Source organism: Alligator mississippiensis, chromosome 5, assembly GCF_030867095.1.
Source record: "Alligator mississippiensis isolate rAllMis1 chromosome 5, rAllMis1, whole genome shotgun sequence".
Classification (NCBI taxonomy): Eukaryota; Metazoa; Chordata; order Crocodylia; family Alligatoridae; genus Alligator; species Alligator mississippiensis.
The window spans coordinates 80,232,297-80,252,127 of record NC_081828.1 but is presented as its reverse complement, the minus strand read 5'-3'; the positions used below and the strand labels follow the sequence as shown (position 1 = coordinate 80,252,127).

At 41.8% G+C, this 19,831-nt stretch overlaps 1 protein-coding gene across 6 annotated transcripts in view; it reads left to right on the top strand.

Annotated features, from left to right (window-relative positions):
• Window positions 1–19,831, top strand: part of LOC102576492 (palmitoyltransferase ZDHHC11) — a 65,304-nt gene that overhangs the window by 24,999 nt on the left and 20,474 nt on the right. For 4 of the 6 annotated variants that reach the window (XM_059728537.1, XM_019485461.2, XM_059728533.1 and 1 more), the window contains 5 exons: window positions 1,094–1,315; window positions 11,971–12,149; window positions 13,849–13,950; window positions 14,979–15,103; window positions 15,908–16,063. In XM_059728537.1, coding sequence (XP_059584520.1) covers window positions 1,094–1,315; window positions 11,971–12,149; window positions 13,849–13,950; window positions 14,979–15,103; window positions 15,908–16,063 — 784 coding nt within the window. Of the gene's footprint in view, window positions 1–250; window positions 303–1,093; window positions 1,316–11,970; window positions 12,150–13,848; window positions 13,951–14,978; window positions 15,104–15,907; window positions 16,064–19,831 lie in introns of those variants that run through there. The other 2 variants (XM_059728535.1, XM_059728534.1) reach the window with 2 other exon arrangements.

Here is a 19,831-nt window from a genome sequence, read left to right as displayed (position 1 = left end):
CGGTACTGTGGTTTTTTTCCCTCCCCAAATGCGCACCTGTTGTATATCTTCCTGTAACAATTGATAGGTGTGTATACGTATGCCTCTTATGTTTATACTCCCCCGCACCCCCAAGACTTTAGTATCAGTTATTTAAATTGTGTAAAGTGAAAGAAATTGAAATACTACATTTTATAGTAAGGGTAGATGCAATCCCTTGATTGAGGGCTTGGGTCTCTGACTAGTGGATGTACTTCAATATTGTATTTTCAGAAGTGGCTGGTGGTATGTGAACTCTCATGGAAAGTCCCTTGGAAAATCTGGTAAGATTTGATTTAGTTAAACAATTATGGGCACCTTCTCAAATGACACTTCAAAGATTTATCTTTTTGGCGTAAAACTCTACAAAATAAATAGGCATTAAACAGTCCTACAGAGAAGCAGGACTATTTAGTTTTGTTTTGCATAATTTTCTGGAAGACTGAAATAAAATGCATTTGGTTTTTTTTGGTTTTTTTTTAATCTTTTAGATTTCAAACGGAATCAATCGCAGCCTGCATTTGGTTGTGCTGTCTATCTGCTTCCAAAGACTCCTTGAAACAGGCAGGCAGATACCCAGTCCTATTTCTTGTATGACCACTACCTCGGGAAGCTCTTTGTGATTGGAGGAGTTTTTCTTTTATTAATAATTCTTGGCAATGCTTTTTTGCACATGGAAAACATAAGATTAAGGGACATCATCCTGACAAAAGGCATTAGATAGTTAGCAGCATTTCTTATCTGTTGCTCTCTGACAGAAACTACAGCCATCAAGGCACTGAACATCTGGACTCAGTCTGGCCTTTGGATTCTGTCTCGGTGGTCTAAAGTGGGGATGGTAGGTCTTGGGTAGCTTCCACTCCTAGACGTATTATTGCCTAGACGTGTGCGTCAAAGGTCTTGGTGAGATGGTTGCAGGACTTTGTACAAGTGGATTTATCAGGCACCTGAGTAGACTTCCTACACACAAACCATGATCCAGAGGATCAATGGTTGCCTACTACTTGGTAACTCTGAAAAGCAGGGGAGGTATTTTTAATAGGTTGTAGATAAAGTTCTCTTTGCTTCCTTGCAGATAAACTGCTATGACAGGAGGTTGAGGAGGACAGGACCTGAACAGCTGAACAGTGGAAACGACCTGGTTTCTCCACCTCTGCATTCTAGAGTGAATGGCTGGTCTTTACCACTCCACTGCTTCCAGATTGTTGCTTTGCTGCTATACACATACCTGGCTATTGTGGGATTTGGGATCTACATACCTTTGCTTCCACATGGGTGGAAACATACTGCCTATGCTGTATCCTTTTGTTTCTCTTCACATGTACTTCACATAGTCTGTTGAGTTAAAATTATATGTGTTTGCCTTATGCTATAAATAAGGTTTAGTTCATCAGCAAAGCGACTTGCTTGAACCCCCAGCTGTATTTCTGTTTGTGCTTGTCTGCTTTGGGTGGTTTTGTTAGATCTTTTTCTTTTTTAATAATACCTTTAGTCCCCAAACAGGCATTTAAAAAAATAAAATTCTTTACTAACATTTAGTATGAAACAAAGCCTATTAAATTCATTGGAAATCTTTCCATATACTTCAGTGGGCTTTGATTTGGGCCCATCAGTATCAGCCTTGTTCTAAAATTATTCTGCGTTTTAGCAATCATTTAGGATCAGACATTCTCTTGTACTCTGAAGGACTCTGGTTTATTCATAAATACTTCCAACAATGGATCTCAAATACAGCCTTATTTAAGTATCAAAGTTTACCTATGATCCACAAAAAACTTGGTGACCTCACTTTTTTTTCTTATTAAAAATTACATCAAGAGTTGAGATCCCTAGAGTGGTAGAGCTGGGGTGCACGACTCAAAACTTATTGACGGCCATTTGGAAAGTACGCTTTGGGGTGGTGGGGAGATAGCAGCCAGCCATTAGTTAGAATGGAAACCCTAACATTTGCAACCAGGAAACTGGACCACACCTACAGGCCCAAACTATTCCAGTACAGCTGCAGTGTCCATGCTCAGTTTGGTTTTGAAATTGAGAATTAGGCAGTTTGAAATGAACCACAAGAATGATTTTAAGGCAGGAGAAATGGATTGCAGTGAGTAACTTCTAGAGAACTGTCTGACAGTCAAGAAACAGCTTGATGACTGTGTGTAAATACCTTCTTGGGGAGAAAACACTGGATCCTAAAGAAGGCTAAGGGTAACACTGGTGTGTAGGCAGCTCAGTGTCTCCGTATACACTGCCTAGGCTTTTGCGCCCTGGAGAGATCACTCCAGGTTTGCTTTATCTTTCAAGTGAAGATTACGTTCAGTAAGCTGATGTCTCACCCAGCATAATGTCTCGCCCAGACAGATGCTTACTAAATCCAGGATAGAAAAAGCATCACAAAACCAATGACTGAAAGGTGATGCCAGACTAAATAAAACTGGAAATTAGGCACACAATTTTAGTGTGTCCTGTGAGTGTTTAGGAATAAAAAATGTAGATGGTCTAGTAAAAGATATCACATCTACCCAAAGAACCTTTTCTGTCTAAGACTAAAACATGTATTTTGATTGAATTGAAAATGTTCCAATTGAGCCACCCAGCTCTTGAGTCTGTAAAGTGTTTGAGTCAACTATGATTGCTCTGGAAAGCTGGTAGTGGTATTACCTCTGACTGGGTGACCCATGTGCTGCAGCAGAGGCAACTGCTTGGTGTTCACTACATTGCAGATGAGAAGAGAGAGGTGTTCTGTCTGTTTTTGCACACTGCTTCCCATCAGGAGTATGGGAGCGATAGTAGGAGCAAAGTAAGTGCTTGACTCTCTCTTCCTGCATGTCCTAAAGGCTATTGGCGACACATAGGGGGTGCATGTTGGTACACGTGCACCCCTTGCAAAAAGGCCCTGCCAACACTGCAGTTGCTGCTTACCACCCCCACCCCCCCCCACCGCCAACATTGCTGGTGGCATCTGCAGGTGATCACTGACCAGTGGTCGGCGCTTGCCACCCCCCCTGCTGCCAACAGCACCACAGCTGCCTGCAAGAGCTCTCCACTTGCTGCCGCCACGCTCCCACCCCCAACAGTGCTGCTGATGCCTGCGGGAGCTTGCTGTGCCGTGCCCCCCTCCCCCCCCAGCCTCCAGGGGCATGCAGCATTCATGCTAAAGGCCTCTACTGCACAACCACCCAGGCCCAAATGACAGGAAAAAGAGAAGCTGAGAAAAAAGCAGCTAGTTACATTTCCAGGCTAAAGCTATCTGGGACACCCAAGTTATCCTGTGCTCGTGGATTAAGTTCCATACCCTCATTAAAGCTGCATGCCATTTGTGCTACAGGGAATGAGATAGAGGAGTCTGTTATGATGTTTTTGCGTTAGGGGATTCTCAGGAGAGAGAGAAAACTGAAGGGTGGCTTCTGCTTCTTTGTGCCCAGGGTGCTAATTATAGCTCTTGACCTTTATTGAATATTGTGTGAGAGCCATGTGGTGACAAAAAATGGATGAAACTGATGTACTGCAAAAGAATATGGGACTCAAACCTATTCAAATGATGAATGTCTACACCTGTCCTTGACTAAAGGATGCTCTAAACTTTGTAGGATCAAAACATGACTGCAGTAACAGTTCACACAAGCACAGTGAATTTACAAAGTGTTTGTATATTACACCTTTGTATCTGATTATTTTACAGAGTGCTTTTTCCTTGGTAAATAATGAATCAATATCTTGCGTTCTCTAAAAGTTCCACCATCCTGTGGGCTTGTTAAACTACTTCCAAATGGGGCAAGGGAAAACTTTAACAGTGTAAAGGTAACTGTGTAAAGGAAAACATCAAAAGGCTAGTAATTCATTCACTATTTATGTACTAAACACAGATTGTTGCTAAGGACTGATCTGGTGCCAATACAGTATTCTCATAAAGAGTATGAGAATTCTAGCTGAGTTACAGTGAGAAGATACCAAAATAATTGTGTCTTGTGTGTGGGGAAACAATTTAATATCAGATTTTCCTCTGTGGAACAAAATCAAATTTACACTGGAAAAACATTATCATTCTCTTGCAACTAATATATATATATTTGTATTTCTGCTTAATTGGAAACCTTGTTAAATCCAGTTTGTATTCCATATTCACACGCATGAAAAGGACAGCTGGACAGAAATCATTCTGGCTGCTCATCTTATTGTGCACTGTTGGTCTAGTCATTCCTATAGGAGAGGGCACTTGAAGATAAACCCACTGAGTCGGGTATGTGTGTGTGTTGGTTTGTTTGCTTGTTATTTTCCTTGCTAACATATATATTTCTATAGAGTAAAGTGATTTTTTTAAGGCTTGCTTGGGGGGAAGGGAAGGCTAATGCCATGGGATTTAAGTTGGTGGTTAGTTGCTTCTTGAGTTGGGGTTGTGTGTGTGCATGTAGTGTGGTTTGTTTGTTTTGTTCATTTTATGAAGGGGTTCCCGCCCTCACACCTGTAATAAGAAACCTGTACTTCTCAATTTCCTTCTCTGCTCTTCCTTTTTTTTTTTTTTTTAATAGATTGACATAGATTCATAGATGTTAGGGTTGGAAGGGACCTCAATAGATCATCGAGTCCGACCCCCTGCATAGGCAGGAAAGAGTGCTGGGTTTAGATGACCCCAGCTAGATGCCTATCTAACCTCCTCTTGAAGACCCCCAGGGTAGGGGAGAGCACCACATCCCTTGGGAGCCCATTCCAGATCCTGGCCACTCTAACTGTGAAGAAGTTCCTGGAAAAGTTTTCCTCTTCTCATGCATGGTTCATGCCTACCAACTAAAGATAACCTAGTTGCTATAAGCTATAGCGCTTTGAAGGGAGAAGTTACATCAATAGCATAATAAAGGGGGAGAGGAAGGGTGTAACAAGGGCATGTGCTGGGGCACCAGCCCTTGTCAGGCATATGGAGGATGCAGAAATAGCTACAGTTGTGCTGCTGGAGCAGTCACTCCTGCACTACCAACAGCCTAGCCCCTGCTGCCACCCAGGGGATTTGGATGTCCTATTACACCTCTGGGTTTCACAATATACACATTGACAAGGAATCTTTTAATGCATTTTGTTTTGGTGTTTACTTCTTTTAAATTCAGCTACATACTTTATTTCAAATCAAAATGACAGCAGGTCTGGAGAACAAACTAATTAGGTCATACAGGTCATACTAATGTGATGCGATAAACACTGGCACATATCGTGTTGGAGTTTGTTGCTCCTTGGCACTGTGTTTACATGTGCCCTGGGACTGTGGCACATTGAGCCATGTCCTCCATCTCACTCCCCGTAACACAAAGAGCATGCAGCCCAGGGCTGCTCTGACCTGTTTAAATGTGCTGCAGAGGAGCTGGCTGGAGCACGAGAGTACTCCAGTGCAGGGCTAGCTAGAAGGCAGCCCCCACACTGTAACAACCTTGTACCCCCTCCAGCCACAACAGATTCTACACGTGCAGTGCTGCAGAGTAAAAAGTACTATCCTGTTGCAGAGTTAATCAGTTTACTCCTACCTAATAGCATTGCACATGTAGATGTGAGACATTTACTGTGAAGCAAATTAGTCTACTCCACAGTAAATGTCTTGTGTAGATGCGTCTACAGTATATTTACAGAATAAGATGACATTAAAACATATCTACACAGTGGTAGAACCTACCCCAGTACAGTGATTGAAGATAAGGTTGCTATGCATCTTGGAGGTTCTGCCAAATAAATCCAAGGCCTCTAACCTTTGTCTTTTAGACTTGAAGGAAGGGCTTTGGCAGGAAATGCTCTTATGGCCCATATGTCTCTACTAATAAAAACTTGTAAATATGACATTTGAAACTGTCCTGATCATGGAAAAAATCTGGAGACTGGTTTATTAAACTTTTCATTTTAACTTGATTTAGTAGGCAATTGTGAACGTTCTGAAATAAGTATGAAATTAAAAGAAACACTAGGTTTTTATTTTTGGTTTGTTTTTTTTTTATTTTAAAGGGTCACCAAGTTACAGTGTTTGCTGATGTAGTCAGGGAAACACAGTTTGAGGTAAAGATACCAGCCTTCTAATGAGCTGTCAACAATGGTGCCAAATTTTGGGAAATGTTGGAGGATAAATTGGACATTTGTTACTGATTTACAGTGAAATAAGGAAGTTTCAAAATGTGAGTTGGTTTTTATAGTCATGTGTGGAACAAAATGACGGATCAGATGAGAAGTATGAAGTTACCAGAACAACTCCTTTGAAATTGGCATAAAAAGTCTAAATGATTGTGATGTAAATCAGTGTCAATCCATTGATTTATAAATGTATCTGTAATGAATTCTCCAATCTGAGAAAGTGAACTTTTTTTTGTACAGTAGGAAACATTGTTGAGATTAAGTCTGATAAATCTGAATTTTGCTCTGTTGGATTAGTCTTTCATTGGATTTTTCTCCAAATTTTATTTGTGGTAATCCATACAATAGAGGCTATGAATTAGTCATTTAAATGATCACAATTTCTAATTTTGATACTGTATGCACTGTTCTGAGAAGAATTTTGCATTCAGTAAGTAAAATAGCAAAGAAACCTGTATTCAAACATAAAATGCAAGGAAAAATATGTACCACCATAAATATATTCTCTGCAGAATGCTGGTATATATTTTTTTTCTTGCTGTGGGTGGGTGTGTGTATGCATGTATAGAGTACAAATATATATATTGTATATGCTGGTGTATATTTTTTTTATTCTATTTTATACTGTGTGTATTTATGTATGCATGTAGGTGTATGTATGTGTGGGTATTATATGTAAGAAATATACATTCTTATAAAGAAATTCAATGCGTGTAAGATTGACACAATTGTATGAATTCATTTTAAGAACAGAATCTTAATATGGTAGCCATGTTGGTCTAAGACAAGAAGACATACAAAAAACTAGAACTCTTGGTTCCAAAATGATACCTTTTATTAGACTGGTTGGCCTAATAAAAGGTACCATTTTGGAATCAAGAGTTCTAGTTTTTTGTATGGCATATTATTCACACTTTAAAGCTTATGTTTTCTTTTAGTTCACTTGTAATATACAGAGCTGTGTACATATCCATGGGACTTTTGTAGTAATGATAACTTTGTATCAAGGCCACCTACAGATTATTAACACATTTGGTGCAACCTTCAGATTGCATAAATCTTTTGCCTTTTACTAAAGATTTCCTGCAACCACCTCCAGCTACTTTCCGCTAGTGTATAAGAAACTGTGTGTTTGGAACTTGATCTGGAGTTTGGACTCGGTTGTAGTTGGTTTCACGTATTTCATTATTTTTAAAGACAAAACAGCCCGTTATGGTTATTTCCTGTTCCGTGGCTTCATCAATTTTAGTCTGTATTCTGCAAGAATGATGTGATGTTGCCACTTAGAAGTAGTAGCTGCAGAAATAAGTCATTGTGTGGAGAGCTTCATTCAGGTGGACCTTGCCCATGGTAGGAGGGAGTGCTCAAGTGGGAAAGCAGCAGCTGATGTTGCATGGAGAACTCTTGTTTCTGGCCTATTCCCACAGACACCCTTTATGCTGGAGGATGTAGTGTAGAGTGGGTAAGGCTCCCATCATCAATAGAATTATTATGTTTTGGCAGGGAAAACTGTGCAAATAAATACTCCTGCAGCATTTTCAATGTGAAAAAGCAAGATGTTATCCTACCTTGTATAATCTTGATTCTGGTGTTACTTTTAAGGATAAAATTAAGATGCGTGTGAGCAACCTTAATACACCTAAATATACTAGTGCAAATTAAGCTATATTGGATGCAGGATGGGGCCCTGAAAACACCCCAGGGAGTCCCTCTCTCAAGCAATGTGCTGTGCAGATCCATCAGCATATTCCTGCCCGGCCCCCCACCTCCCCAGTGAAAAATCTGATCAGGTTGCCCATCCAAAAGGCTTTTCACTTTTCTGTTTGAGGCAAGGCAAGGCAGAAAAACTTCTGCTGGCTTAACAGACTAAGCCTTATGTATGCTGTTTTCAAAATAATTCATGAAAGCCCATGTTTTTACTATTGCATTTTGTGTTCTTCAAGAGTGAAAGACTGATTTAAATCTTAGAAAGAAGTTTTAACCCAAATTTGGTGCTCTGCTCCATAACCTATGTTTTATCAGGTACAAAATATTCAGGGATATGACATCTGAGTTTTTTTTATGTGCATGTATTGCTGAGACTCCTACTTTTCTGTGCTCAAAGGTTAAGTGTACAGCAAACTTGTGAAGAAGCAAAGTTGTATAATACCCTTCTGCTTCTTTGGGCCTCATTTTCTCTTGAAAGGTATCTTCCACTCCTCAGCTCCTCTCCTGTTTCTGATGGAGGAGAATTCTGCTTTAAAATACGTAGGAAGTTGCTGCATTTGGGTGCACAATGAAATTTCCTGTGCTGGTCAGGATAACACACCTTCCTATTGTACTTTGTCTGTTGTGTCCATGGGTAATGGTTCTCTTCAAAATATTGGTAATTGCTGCCACGGTAACCAAACAAAAACCTGGCATGGCTGCTATTGTCAGTGTTGCATATATGAACTCTGTTCAGTCAGTAAACTGCTGCAGCTTTTAATTAGGACAAAAGTTTTATGGCTTAGGCCAAATGATCCGTTTTCAATGCACTGTTCAAAGATAAGACATCTCCATTGTATTATTTGTTTTTGTGAAGATGAAATCATTGAAAAATAACTAGTACAAAAGGCCTAATTGGTTGCCTCAGAACTAGTAGTATTTGACAACAGTTTACTGCTCTTGAAAGGGTTGAATTCTGTAGATCATGAGAGGTTTTGGTTAAAAATAAATTAGGGTTTTTTTTATGTTGCAGAGCAGCTAGACACAGTCACTGAACTGGTTTGGGCACTGTATATGAAATGATCTCCACAAGGCCATGCAAGATAGTTTGTAGCTGGACAGGCAGGAGACAGAAAGAGGTATGTGGAAAGCAGATCAGAAAGTAACCAGGTAGGAGCAGCACTGCTTTCCTGGGGTGTACAGTGACTTGGAATTGGGTCTCTGTCCCAGGTGAACAAGACAGGTCTGAATCTTGTAAGTCAATAAGAACTGCCCCAAGCCTTTGTGTATGACTTCTGACAAGAAACTCATTGAGCTCCGGAGAAGTCCCTGGGGACTAAAAGAGGGTCAGTGTTGTGCCCATCTACAAGAAGGGCAGGAGGGAGGATCCGAGTAACTATAGGCCAATCAGTCTAACTTCCATCCTAGAGAAGTTCATCAGGAGTCTATCTGCGATAAGCTTGCAGAAGGTAAGATTCTGAATGACAGCCAGCATGGCTTTGTTGCAGGCAGGTCTTGCCTTACCAACCTCATCTCCTTCTATGACCAGGTAACTCACCACCTGGACACAAGAGAGCAGGTTGACATTGTATACCTTGACTTCCAAAAGGCCTTTGATTTAGTATCCCACAATGTCCTCATGAGAAAATTGGAGGATTGTGGGTTTAACTGTTGAGACAGTCAGGTGGGTGAGAAACTGGTTGCAGGATAGGACCCAGAGAGTCGTAGAGAACGGATCTGCGTCATCCTGGTGAGAAGTGGGCAGCAGTGTCCCACAGGGGTCGGTGCTTGGTTTAGTACTTTTCAGCATCTTTATTAATGATTTGGATGTGGGGGTGAAGAGCTCACTGGCCAAGTTCACAGATGACACCAAGTTTTGGGGAAGCATGGTCACGCTTGAAGATGGGCAACAGATACAGGTGGACCTAGACAAGCAAGTTAGGCTGTTTGGAATCTGATGAAGTTCAACACTGAGAAATGTAAAGTGCTTCACCTTGGTACAAGCAACCCCAAGACACCTACTTGCTTGACAGCACTAAACTGCCTAGCACCACGAATGAAAAGGACCTGGAGTAATAATAGACCACAGTATGAATATAAGCTGGCAGTGCGATGCTGTAGCCAGTAGGGCAAATAATACTCTGGCATTCATTAATTGATGCATCTCCAGCAAAACCAGGGAGATGATTCTTCTGCTCTACACAGCACTGGTGAGATCACAGCTGAAGTACTGCATCCAGTACTGGGCACCGCACTTCTTAACAAGAACGTGGACAAGCTTGAGAGAGTCCAAAGAAAAGCCACACATATGATCAGTCTTACATGGCAAGCCATATGAGAAAAGGCTGAGGGATTTGAGACTCTTCAGCCTGAGGAAAAGAAGGGTGAGAGGGGACCTGGTAGCAACTTACTGCTACACTAGGGGAGTGTATCAAGGGCAACTGTTCACCAGGGTGCCTGAGGGGAAAACCAGGAGTAATGGCCACAAACTCCTGGAAGACCAATTCAGGCTCAACATTAGGAAAAACTTCACATTCAGGGTGTCCAGACTGTGGAATAAGTTCCCTCCAGATGTGGTGCAATCACCTACCCTGGAAATCTTCAAGAGGAGACTAGACAGTCATCTTGCTGGGGTCACATGACCCCCAGTTATCTTTCCTGCTTGGGGAAGGGGCCTGGACCTGATGATCTTCCAAGGTCCCTTCCAGCCTTACCATCTATGACACCCTCGGAAGTCCTCAAATGACTCTCCCTAACTTAGGGGGCCAGAGCAAGTTCTCAGTAATGGAACTGAAGCCCAGGGAAGGAGGTCCTCATTGCACGGACCCTCTGATAAAGTCCCTTGATGCTTCTACTTTTTAATAAATGAAAAAAATGAGATTCTTACTGAAATAGGATAACAGGGGAATCTCTGCAAGGTGATCCTCATGGTGTTTTCCTTCTGAAGTATATTCATCATGTGGCTTTTATCATGGGAGTGGATGAGTTCAATCTAATGGTTTCAGAAGGCATTATTATAGGACCCGATTAATTTATCCCTGAAGGCTGCAGGGTTTTTTCCACCTAGACATGTGAAGGAGTGGCTATTAAAAGCTTTGGGCAGTAATTGGGATGCAATGTTAAGATGTGTATATTGGTAAGGAATACAAATGGTACAAGAGCAAAATGTTTATGAACAGGGTGGTGGTAGGGATGGGGAAGGGTCTGGATGTACAATCATATCTCATAGGGAATAGAAGTGTCTCCATTTACTTGTGACTTATGAAAAATATGAACAAAGCATTACAAGAAGTACTATAGGCTAAGTACAGGTGGTCAAAAAACCTGGGGCTGAATCAATTCAATCTTGGCAGGTTAAGCCGTGTAGACTGAACTGATACACAAGTGAACAGACATTCACTTTTGATTCTGGAAATGCAGCCACATGCTTGCAGTGGCCCAGGCCAGAAGCCAGGGGGTGCTAGAGAAAACCTGGGGGAGGTGGGGAGAGGGGAGCAGTTTGTGGAAGAGGTGGACTGTGAGTTACCTGGGATCTGGGACAGAAGTTCAATAAACCATTTTCACCTAAATCAGTTAACTCTGATACTACATCCATCCAGGTTTATCTTAACCTGGTTTCAGTCATTTTGAAAGCAGTTTATGTGCACTGAACTTCTGTTGCATTACAGGTTCAAACCAGTTTCTGATCACTTATACTGGCTTATGTGTAATTTCTCTCCCTAGCCAGAAAGAACAGTTAAACCCATGAGCAATTCACTATGACCCAACAGCTCAAATGGGAAGACTTCCATGTCTAATTCTCATAACACCATTGCATGACACTTCATTAGTTTAATCCTGGATACAAGGATGAGGGGAGTGAGGGGAATAGAAATTTTCCTATTTGATAAAAATAAAGTAAAACTGGTATGTTCTTTTCTCATTTTTAATTTTGAAAATGTACACACAAGCTGGGAGAGGGAGGAAGGCAGAGGAAACATAACCCATGGAATTTAGATATGCGTGCATGCAAACACACTTTGCTTTTATGTTTTTCAATGCATTAAGAGTAAAAAGGTTAAGTATAGTAAGAATGTATAGTAGATAAATTGTGTTAAGGGATATATATGTGCTTGGGCTTTTTATTTTTTTCCTCCTAAATTCTCGATTCCTCCTTAACTTATAGTGTTGCAGGTGATTGGTATACTTTTTGTGCATCATTTAATTGCTCACTTGATTGCCATCACTATTGACCCAGCAGACCAAAATGTGCTGGCCAAGAAGAACTACAACAACCCCATGCCAGTCTTTGACAGAAGAAAACACAGACATGTCATCCAGAACCAGCACTGTTATCTCTGTGAAGTAGATGTGTAAGTTATTCAGTAACAATATACTGTAGAGAACCATTCCCCCCTCCTTTCCCCCATTCCACTCTAGAGGCATTTCTTCACTTTTGTTATGACTTCCTGGGTGGCCAGATTGGATTGGTAATAACCCGTTAATTATAACTTACCTGTCTAGAATTATCACGTCATACTTAAGCTTGCTTGACACTATTATACATGGGCAACTGATGCCACCTGAGTCGGGGGGGGCACATGCTGCCCAGCGGCCAGTCAGCAACTGGCAGGGTGGGGGGAACCAGGAAGCATGAGCAGCGCTCCTGGAAGTGCCAGCAGTGCTTCACCTGGTGACCCACGCCCCAGCCACTGCTCCCCCCTGCCCCCCCTGCCTGTTGCCTAAGTGGGGAGCACTGCCTGTCCGGGGGGGGGGAGTGCATCAGCGCTCTCAGGGGTACATATGCACCCCTATGCATTGCCACTGCTATTATAGATTTGACAAACTTCAACCTTTGGGGGTTGAAATTCTCCATTCTGGGACCTTGTCCCAGTCTGACTTTTGAATGGTTCTGCTGTTTTGGAGAACAAGTGAAACAAAAACATATACAATACTTACAAACTTTTGATTAAGAATCCCTAGTGTATGTACCCTTAGGACTAGGGCCTTGAAATACGGTGGGAAGCAGAGGCATAACCAACTGCTTTGGTGGCTGGGAGGGGAGGCAAGGGGTATGCCAACCAGTGAGCGGTTGGTGAGGGGAAGGGAAGTGGAGAGCAGCCTTACATGTTGCTACTCTCAGAAGGTTCAAGGTGGCAGCAGGTGCTGCTGCTACTGCTGCTATATCATCCTTGGCTCTGGCAGCAACAGTCCTGTGGCCAGGCTCCATGAGAGCCAGCTTCTGTACACTGCTTGCATTCACTCATCCCAACCCTCCCAAGTATGTTACTGGGTGCAGAGCTATGCCTACAGTGGCAAAAACTCCCTTGGGGGTAGAGGTAGTGAGTAACACCATTTTATTCACCCCCTGTCCCCCATATTCATTGCTGTGTGCAGCACTGCCCTGCCTGGCTGTTATGGTTGGACACGAGCAGTAATAGGGCTGTGCCTGCTGTGACACAGATTCTCAGGGTTGGAGGATGACTCCAGTACCCTCTCAATAATCAGTGCTTGGGGCTGGTGCTCTGCTTTCCCCCTCCCCCATAGTTATACCATGGGTAGGAAGGCCACCATGGGATGTGCCTCATTTCCTCCCTATGGAAATTCATCCCAATAAGTGCCTGAAAAACCTGTACATGTTTTGTGGACTGGTAAGAAACCAGCAGTTGAATTCCCAAATATTCCACATGCCCTCATTGCTCCTGTCTGTTAACAGCTTGAGGCCAGGCAGAAACTAACTTGGTAAACTGCCATAGCTCTACAGGGGATTACCTGGGCTTTCCTGGAAAATGCATCTTTCAGTTGTTGCCATCTGCTTTGGTACTGGGCTCAGGAAGGGAAGAGTAGGCTGTGTGTCTCTCCAGTGCCTGCAGTACCTTTCTGCTATTGCCCATGCAGTATGGAGGTGAAGGATGAGGCATTATAAGTGGAAACCTATCACAGACTGGAAGAGGCTGTATGTTTGTTTTCATACCTGTGATAGTTGGGGGTGGTTTTAACTCTGGTTTTCATTTTTTTTTCATTTTTATTTTTTTTTTTGGTTTTTTTATTCCATTCTATTTTCCTTCATAGAGGGCCCAAAGCCAAACACTGTAGTGCCTGTAATAAGTGCATTGCAGACTTCGATCACCACTGTAAGTGGCTCAATAACTGCGTGGGAGGCAAAAATTACTGGTAAGCTAATACAGACTAGCTCTGAAAGTAGTCATCCATGAACAATCAATGGGATCTAAGTTTCCCAATGAGCAAGTTGCTTTAACATTCTTCCTTCTTACCTCCTTTGATATTTTACTACTTCAGTTTTAACTGAATTAGCAGTTTGTTTCTAATAGGTCTGCTGTAAAATATAATATCTCACTGATATTATATAATATATATAAATATTGGTGTGTGTATATATATTATAATAAATATAACACAATACATATTAATATTACATAATATAATAAATGTAAAATATTGGTAATATAATATTATGTAAATATAACATTATGTAACCAAATGTACCATCTGTTACACAAATGTACATAATATAATATTATGTAAATATATTATGTTTTACAGCAGAGGAACTGTGGGATGTTCATGTTCTATCATTGACCTGGTTTCAGAGTTAATTTTGTCTTGAAAAATGTTCTAGGCAAGTGTTGATTTTTTGAGTGAGATAAAGATGTCCCTTGTTGGTTGCCTGGCATGTATTGCCTGCATTAAAAATATACCATCATGATTAAAACCTTTATTTTATTTTTTATTCAAATGTATAGTTTCAGTCTAATAAAGAACGTCAAGTATTATATTACACCAAATGGATACCGAATAGAAAATTCATAATGCTATACTTTGCACACTTGATTTTATCATTGGAAAGGAAGGTAGAACACTTGCAAGCCATATTTCTTTTATGTGGTTTGCTCTATCAAAGCTCCTGACTTTTGAAGGCTTCCTGAAAACAAAAACACCTAAGAATTTTCCATGTTCTGCTGAAAAGTAGCCAACAAACTGGTGGTGCAGAAAGCTGTTTAAAACACAAAACCACAATTCTGCGTGTGTGTACCTGAGAGCATAAGGAATTTTAATCAACAGAATTTCATAACATTTTGATTTGAAATCTGTTATAAGCAAATATTGTTTGTCAGTGGTAGTTGTATTTTTACGCAACAAAATGTTTATCTGTTCTCTGAGTATTTTTCTTGTGTGTGTAGGTTTTTCTTCAATGCTGTTGTTTCTGCCGTTCTTGGTGTCTTCTTCCTGGTAGTAGTGATCCTGTATGTCTTCATCCAGTACTTTGTGAATCCAGAAGAACTCCGCACAGGTTCTCAGCTTGAAGGTATTTCCCCACCCACTTAATATTATATATGCTCTTTACACAGTTGGGTTAGAAAATTACTATTTTTGGTTAGAAAATTGTTGTGTGATGTCAGTACAGTATTGGGAGAGTGTAATTTTCTGTTAAAGGTGCTGTCTCTTAGATAAGAAATCGAAACCATAACTTCCCTGCTCTACTCTCTTGTGGCTTTCTAGGTAAAAATTAGTTTCAGTGCCCATTTCCAAGAGCACAGAATATAATTGCTGTGCATAGACCACCCTTTTTATGACCTAGCCCTGTAATAAGCACAGGTTCTAATGACACTGGCTGCATACAAAGGATTTTGGTGTCCATTAGTGGTTGCTATATCTGATTTCCATAGTCAAGCTCCTGAAGCTTTGGGTCAATGGTCTAGAGCAGTGATTCCCAAACTTTTCCTCAGCATGACTCAATTTTCTCAGTATGGCCCCATTTCCTTAGCATGGTCCGTCACTTCCAACCCACAGCCCCCCAACTCCGTGACTTGTGACCCCACTTGGGGTCACAACCCACAGTTTGGAAACCGCTGGTCTAGAGTAAACACTTGTAAAAGCATATGAGTTCCATTCTCGAAAATGACTTATGTTTTCTCAGCAAATAATAGGATTTAGGTTCCTAAGTCGTCACTGGCTTGCTTTTGAAAATTTTAACCCTGATTTGTGGTGCTCCCAAACCTCATTTAAAATGTAAGAAAGATGCTGAGTACTTTGCTTGCTTCTTAATTTGTATTTTCATCTCTGAAAAGATGAAATGCTTAACTGAGTCCCCTTTATTTTGCCCCAAAAGGAGCCAGTGGAAACACAACATGGCTGGCCTTTCTTCCTGCTGCTCCAGTGGAGACCACAGCAGCTGGAATCCTGGTAATCGCGGTGATCACTGTACTTTTGGGAACTGCATCACTCCTGCTGCTGGGACACTTGTTGGGATTTCATCTGTACCTTTGTATGTATTAATTGTCTCAAGGCAGGCAGGCAGTGACTTTTGAGAAACACTTTCTCAATCTATTGCAATCAAAGGTTAAAAAGCTAAAGGTTAAAAATATTCATCCTTTCTTTTTCTTGTTTTTGAAATTTGCTTTTTAAAACAACATGACACCTGTAACTTCACTGTTTATGAATGAGACTTGCCTATTTTAGGCTCATCCTCTTTTTTGTTTTGCTCTGTGGCTTTTGTCCTTTTCTTCCTCCACCCCTGCACCCCGCTTTTGATCATCACCTCCTCCTACTTCCACAAATGAATCTGCTTAGTAATGGCATTTTTCCACGTGACCAATTGATCTTACTGGTTTAATGTTTTCTTTTGCTGAAACATAGAATGAGCTCTTCATTCCTGTTCCAACTTTCTTCATACTGGGTCAAAGGTTTGCAATGGCTTTAAGAACCCTTTAAAGGCCTTGCTTTCAGCTGGCAGAGGATTCTTCCAGTGCAGACACTGAAAGGGGGCTGCAAGGGTGTCTCCCAGGAATCCCTGTGCAAGCTCTGACGGGGTGGCACACTTGAGACCAGAACACAACATGGGGGGTTGCTGTCACTTAAGCCCCCAAACTATCTAAATCAGGCTAGGGCATCTCCAGCACCTGGAGTAGCTTTGGTTTGGGCAGGTAGGAAGGTAGCTTAATGTCACCTCTACCCTCTCTTCTAAAAATGGGCTTGAGGTTTTTCTGCTGCATCTCTGGGGTGTAACACAGAATCACAGGGGTGGAAGGGACCACACAGGTTTCCTGGTCTAATCCCTTGTTCGGATGCAGAATTTCCTGTTCCTAAATCAGCCTTTCCAGCCTCACCTTGAAAAGCTCCAGTGAAGGAGATTCCCCAACTTCCCTAGGCAGTTTGTTCCACTCTTCTGTGGTTCTTATAGTTACAAAATTTCCTTGTTGGTCTGAAATCAGATAGAAGGCAGGGGGGAGGGTGGCCTCTTAGGAAGAAACTAGTTGAGAGTCGTGAACTTTCATAGGTGACAGCCTGTTTTATCAGATGTTAAGTCAGTTCATAACATCTGCATATAAAAAAATGATACCTCTCTGAACCTGACCTGCTTTCTACATGACTTCTACAGTGACACTTCCTTCCCCTCTTTCATACTGTATTTGACCAAATGACAGGTGCCAGGGATGGTTCACCATTGATCCAGCTGGCTTCTAAATATCCTTAAAAAATTAAAAAGCCTAGACTGTGACTCAGGAATGGAATTTATTTATAATCCTGCAGGACTTGACCTTCTTAAATATTACTGACAATATTTTAGTATAGTCATACAAGAATCCAGCAAATCACTTTTTGGCTTTGGCAAGGCACAATACAATTAGAAATTGGTCCTACCCGTGGGTAAGGATACTTTCATACCTTTGAAAACAGTGTTTGGACTCTGTATGTTGGTTGGAGGATGTAATTGACCTTCAGTGATGTTTATGCCACCTCACAGTGTCTTTGGCTAAATATCCACAAAAAGGTATACTGAATCTTTCTAGAAACACATTAGGATACTAAAAGTTACAAAAATATGTATTTTTAGAACCTCTGAATTCAAACTAAACTTTGGAACTTGGGAAACTCATAGAAATGATTCCATAATCACACTTTGAAATAATTTACTATAAATGCCAGTATAGCACTATGCTATACATTTCCCTGTCAAATCCCTTCTCTCCTTTTGTAGGGAAAGTCATCAGGTGTCAAATAATTACATGTCCGTTGTTTTTATGGAAACATACACATAGCATAACCAGATAGTGGTAACAGGGGTGTCAAAGTGTATGGCCCACAGGCTGGATCCAGCCCCAGAGCCATTTTCTCTGACCCATCAGGTTATTGGCAGACCACCAGAAGTGTGGGGTGGTGTGGTCAAGGAGAGTGGCCCACCACAGAAGCTGGGACCCTTAGGCCCCAACAGCCATAGTGATCAGTAACAGGTAAGCAAGGGCTTGATACAACCCTGGTTGCCCTCCAGCTGCTTCACCTTTTGCCACTGTTACAGCCCAACCTCCTTGGCCCCCCCACTCTGCTGCTGGTCCATGCTGCGGCTGCTGCCTCTGTGCCCTGAGTCGGAGCCTAGAACTGCTGTTGTGGCACAGGGCACTCAGTGCTGGCAGCAGCTCTGGCTCCAGCAGCTCTGTGGTCTGGATCTGGCCTGGGATGTAAGGTAAGTTTGACAACCCTGTGCTATGAGATTTAATGTCAGAAGTGTCTGACACATTTTAAAATGAAATCTGAGACCACATGCATTTTCCCTGGTTTCACATGACATTATCAACTTCAGATCCCAACCACAAAGAAAGATTTGCTACAGATTTGAGTAGGTGGTTTAAAACCAACGTGCTTTTTTAATCATGCCTGAAATCAACAACCAAAAAATAAATAAACCCCAACCCAACATGGTCCAAAACAAAACAAAAAACATGAAACTCTTGATTTTTAAATGAGTTTTTGTTTTTTGTATTTGTCACTGTAGAGTTCTGTTTTTTTTCAGCTTATCTATTAATATGTTTTAATCTTTCTTCATCATGGTTTGTGAAGTTAAACCAGCTGGCTAAATTTTTTAAGCTTGCATCAAAATTATGGTAAATTTGCCTTTTGGTAGGTTCCATTGTTGAACCTGAACACCTTTCTAATAGGCCTGTGCAAAGCGACTAGTATTCGCTTTGCATTCAGCCGATTTCAGGGCACAGTAATTTGATTCAGTGATTCAAATCACTGTCCCGAATTGATTCATCCTAATCTGATTCAGAGATTTGGCTGCAGCTGAATTGGCCAAATCTTCAAATCGGCCCCATCCCCCACCCATTCTCAATGGCTGTTCGCCTGCTCTCCTAGCTCCCAGCTCTTTAAAAAAAAAAATTAAAAAATGCCCCAACTCATTGACTGTTCCCGGGTGGGGGGATGATCCTCGCTGCCCCCAGAAGCCACAAGGACACTGCAGCAGCTTTTTTATAAGGGCTGGGAGCTGGGGCTGGGCAGGGCAGCTGGGGGGGCTCTGGGACAGTGGGTGGGGGTCAGGGGGCGCTCAGGTGGGCTGGAGGATCAGGCAGGGGCCTGGCAGTGGTCCCCCTAAGGTCCCCTGCCCCCTCCTCCAGCCCCCCTGCCCTCAACTTACCAGCAAGGAGTGCAGGTCCAGCTCCCTGCTGCAGCCAGTGGGGACTGCCCAAATTGCCAAAGCTCTCCGAATCTTTTCCAAATCGATTTGGAGAGCTTCGAATCAATTCAGACCTTTTAATTGGTCTCCTGGTTTGATTTGGATTTGGAGATCCAGCTACCAAATCAGGCCAAATCTCCTCTGAATCGAATCAGCATCTGAAGCTTTGCACAGCTCTACTTTCTAGTGGTATCTTGTTTTTGTTCTAAATGCCCTGTGGCTTAAAATGTACACCTGCATGGACTGACACCAAAGACTTTGCACACAGACACTTCCAAAGTAAAACAGTCCCATGTGAACAGCTCTGTTTGCCTAATGCCTAGCCAAAGCTTGGCTGATGCTTTTTATAAAGTGTTTGTTTCCCTGCCTTGTGGGGACTTACTTAAGAGGGTTTTGTTGTCTCTTGGTCTTTCCTAACTTCTGTTTTCTCAATGTGGCATCAGCACAGACTCTTCAAAACTTGTCTGTTGCACTGAGCGTAACATCTGGTTGCCATGGCATCACATGTTAAGCACTCATCTCTACCATTATGTAATTATTGGGATGTTGATTTACAGCTTTTTAATGTCAGGACCCATATGT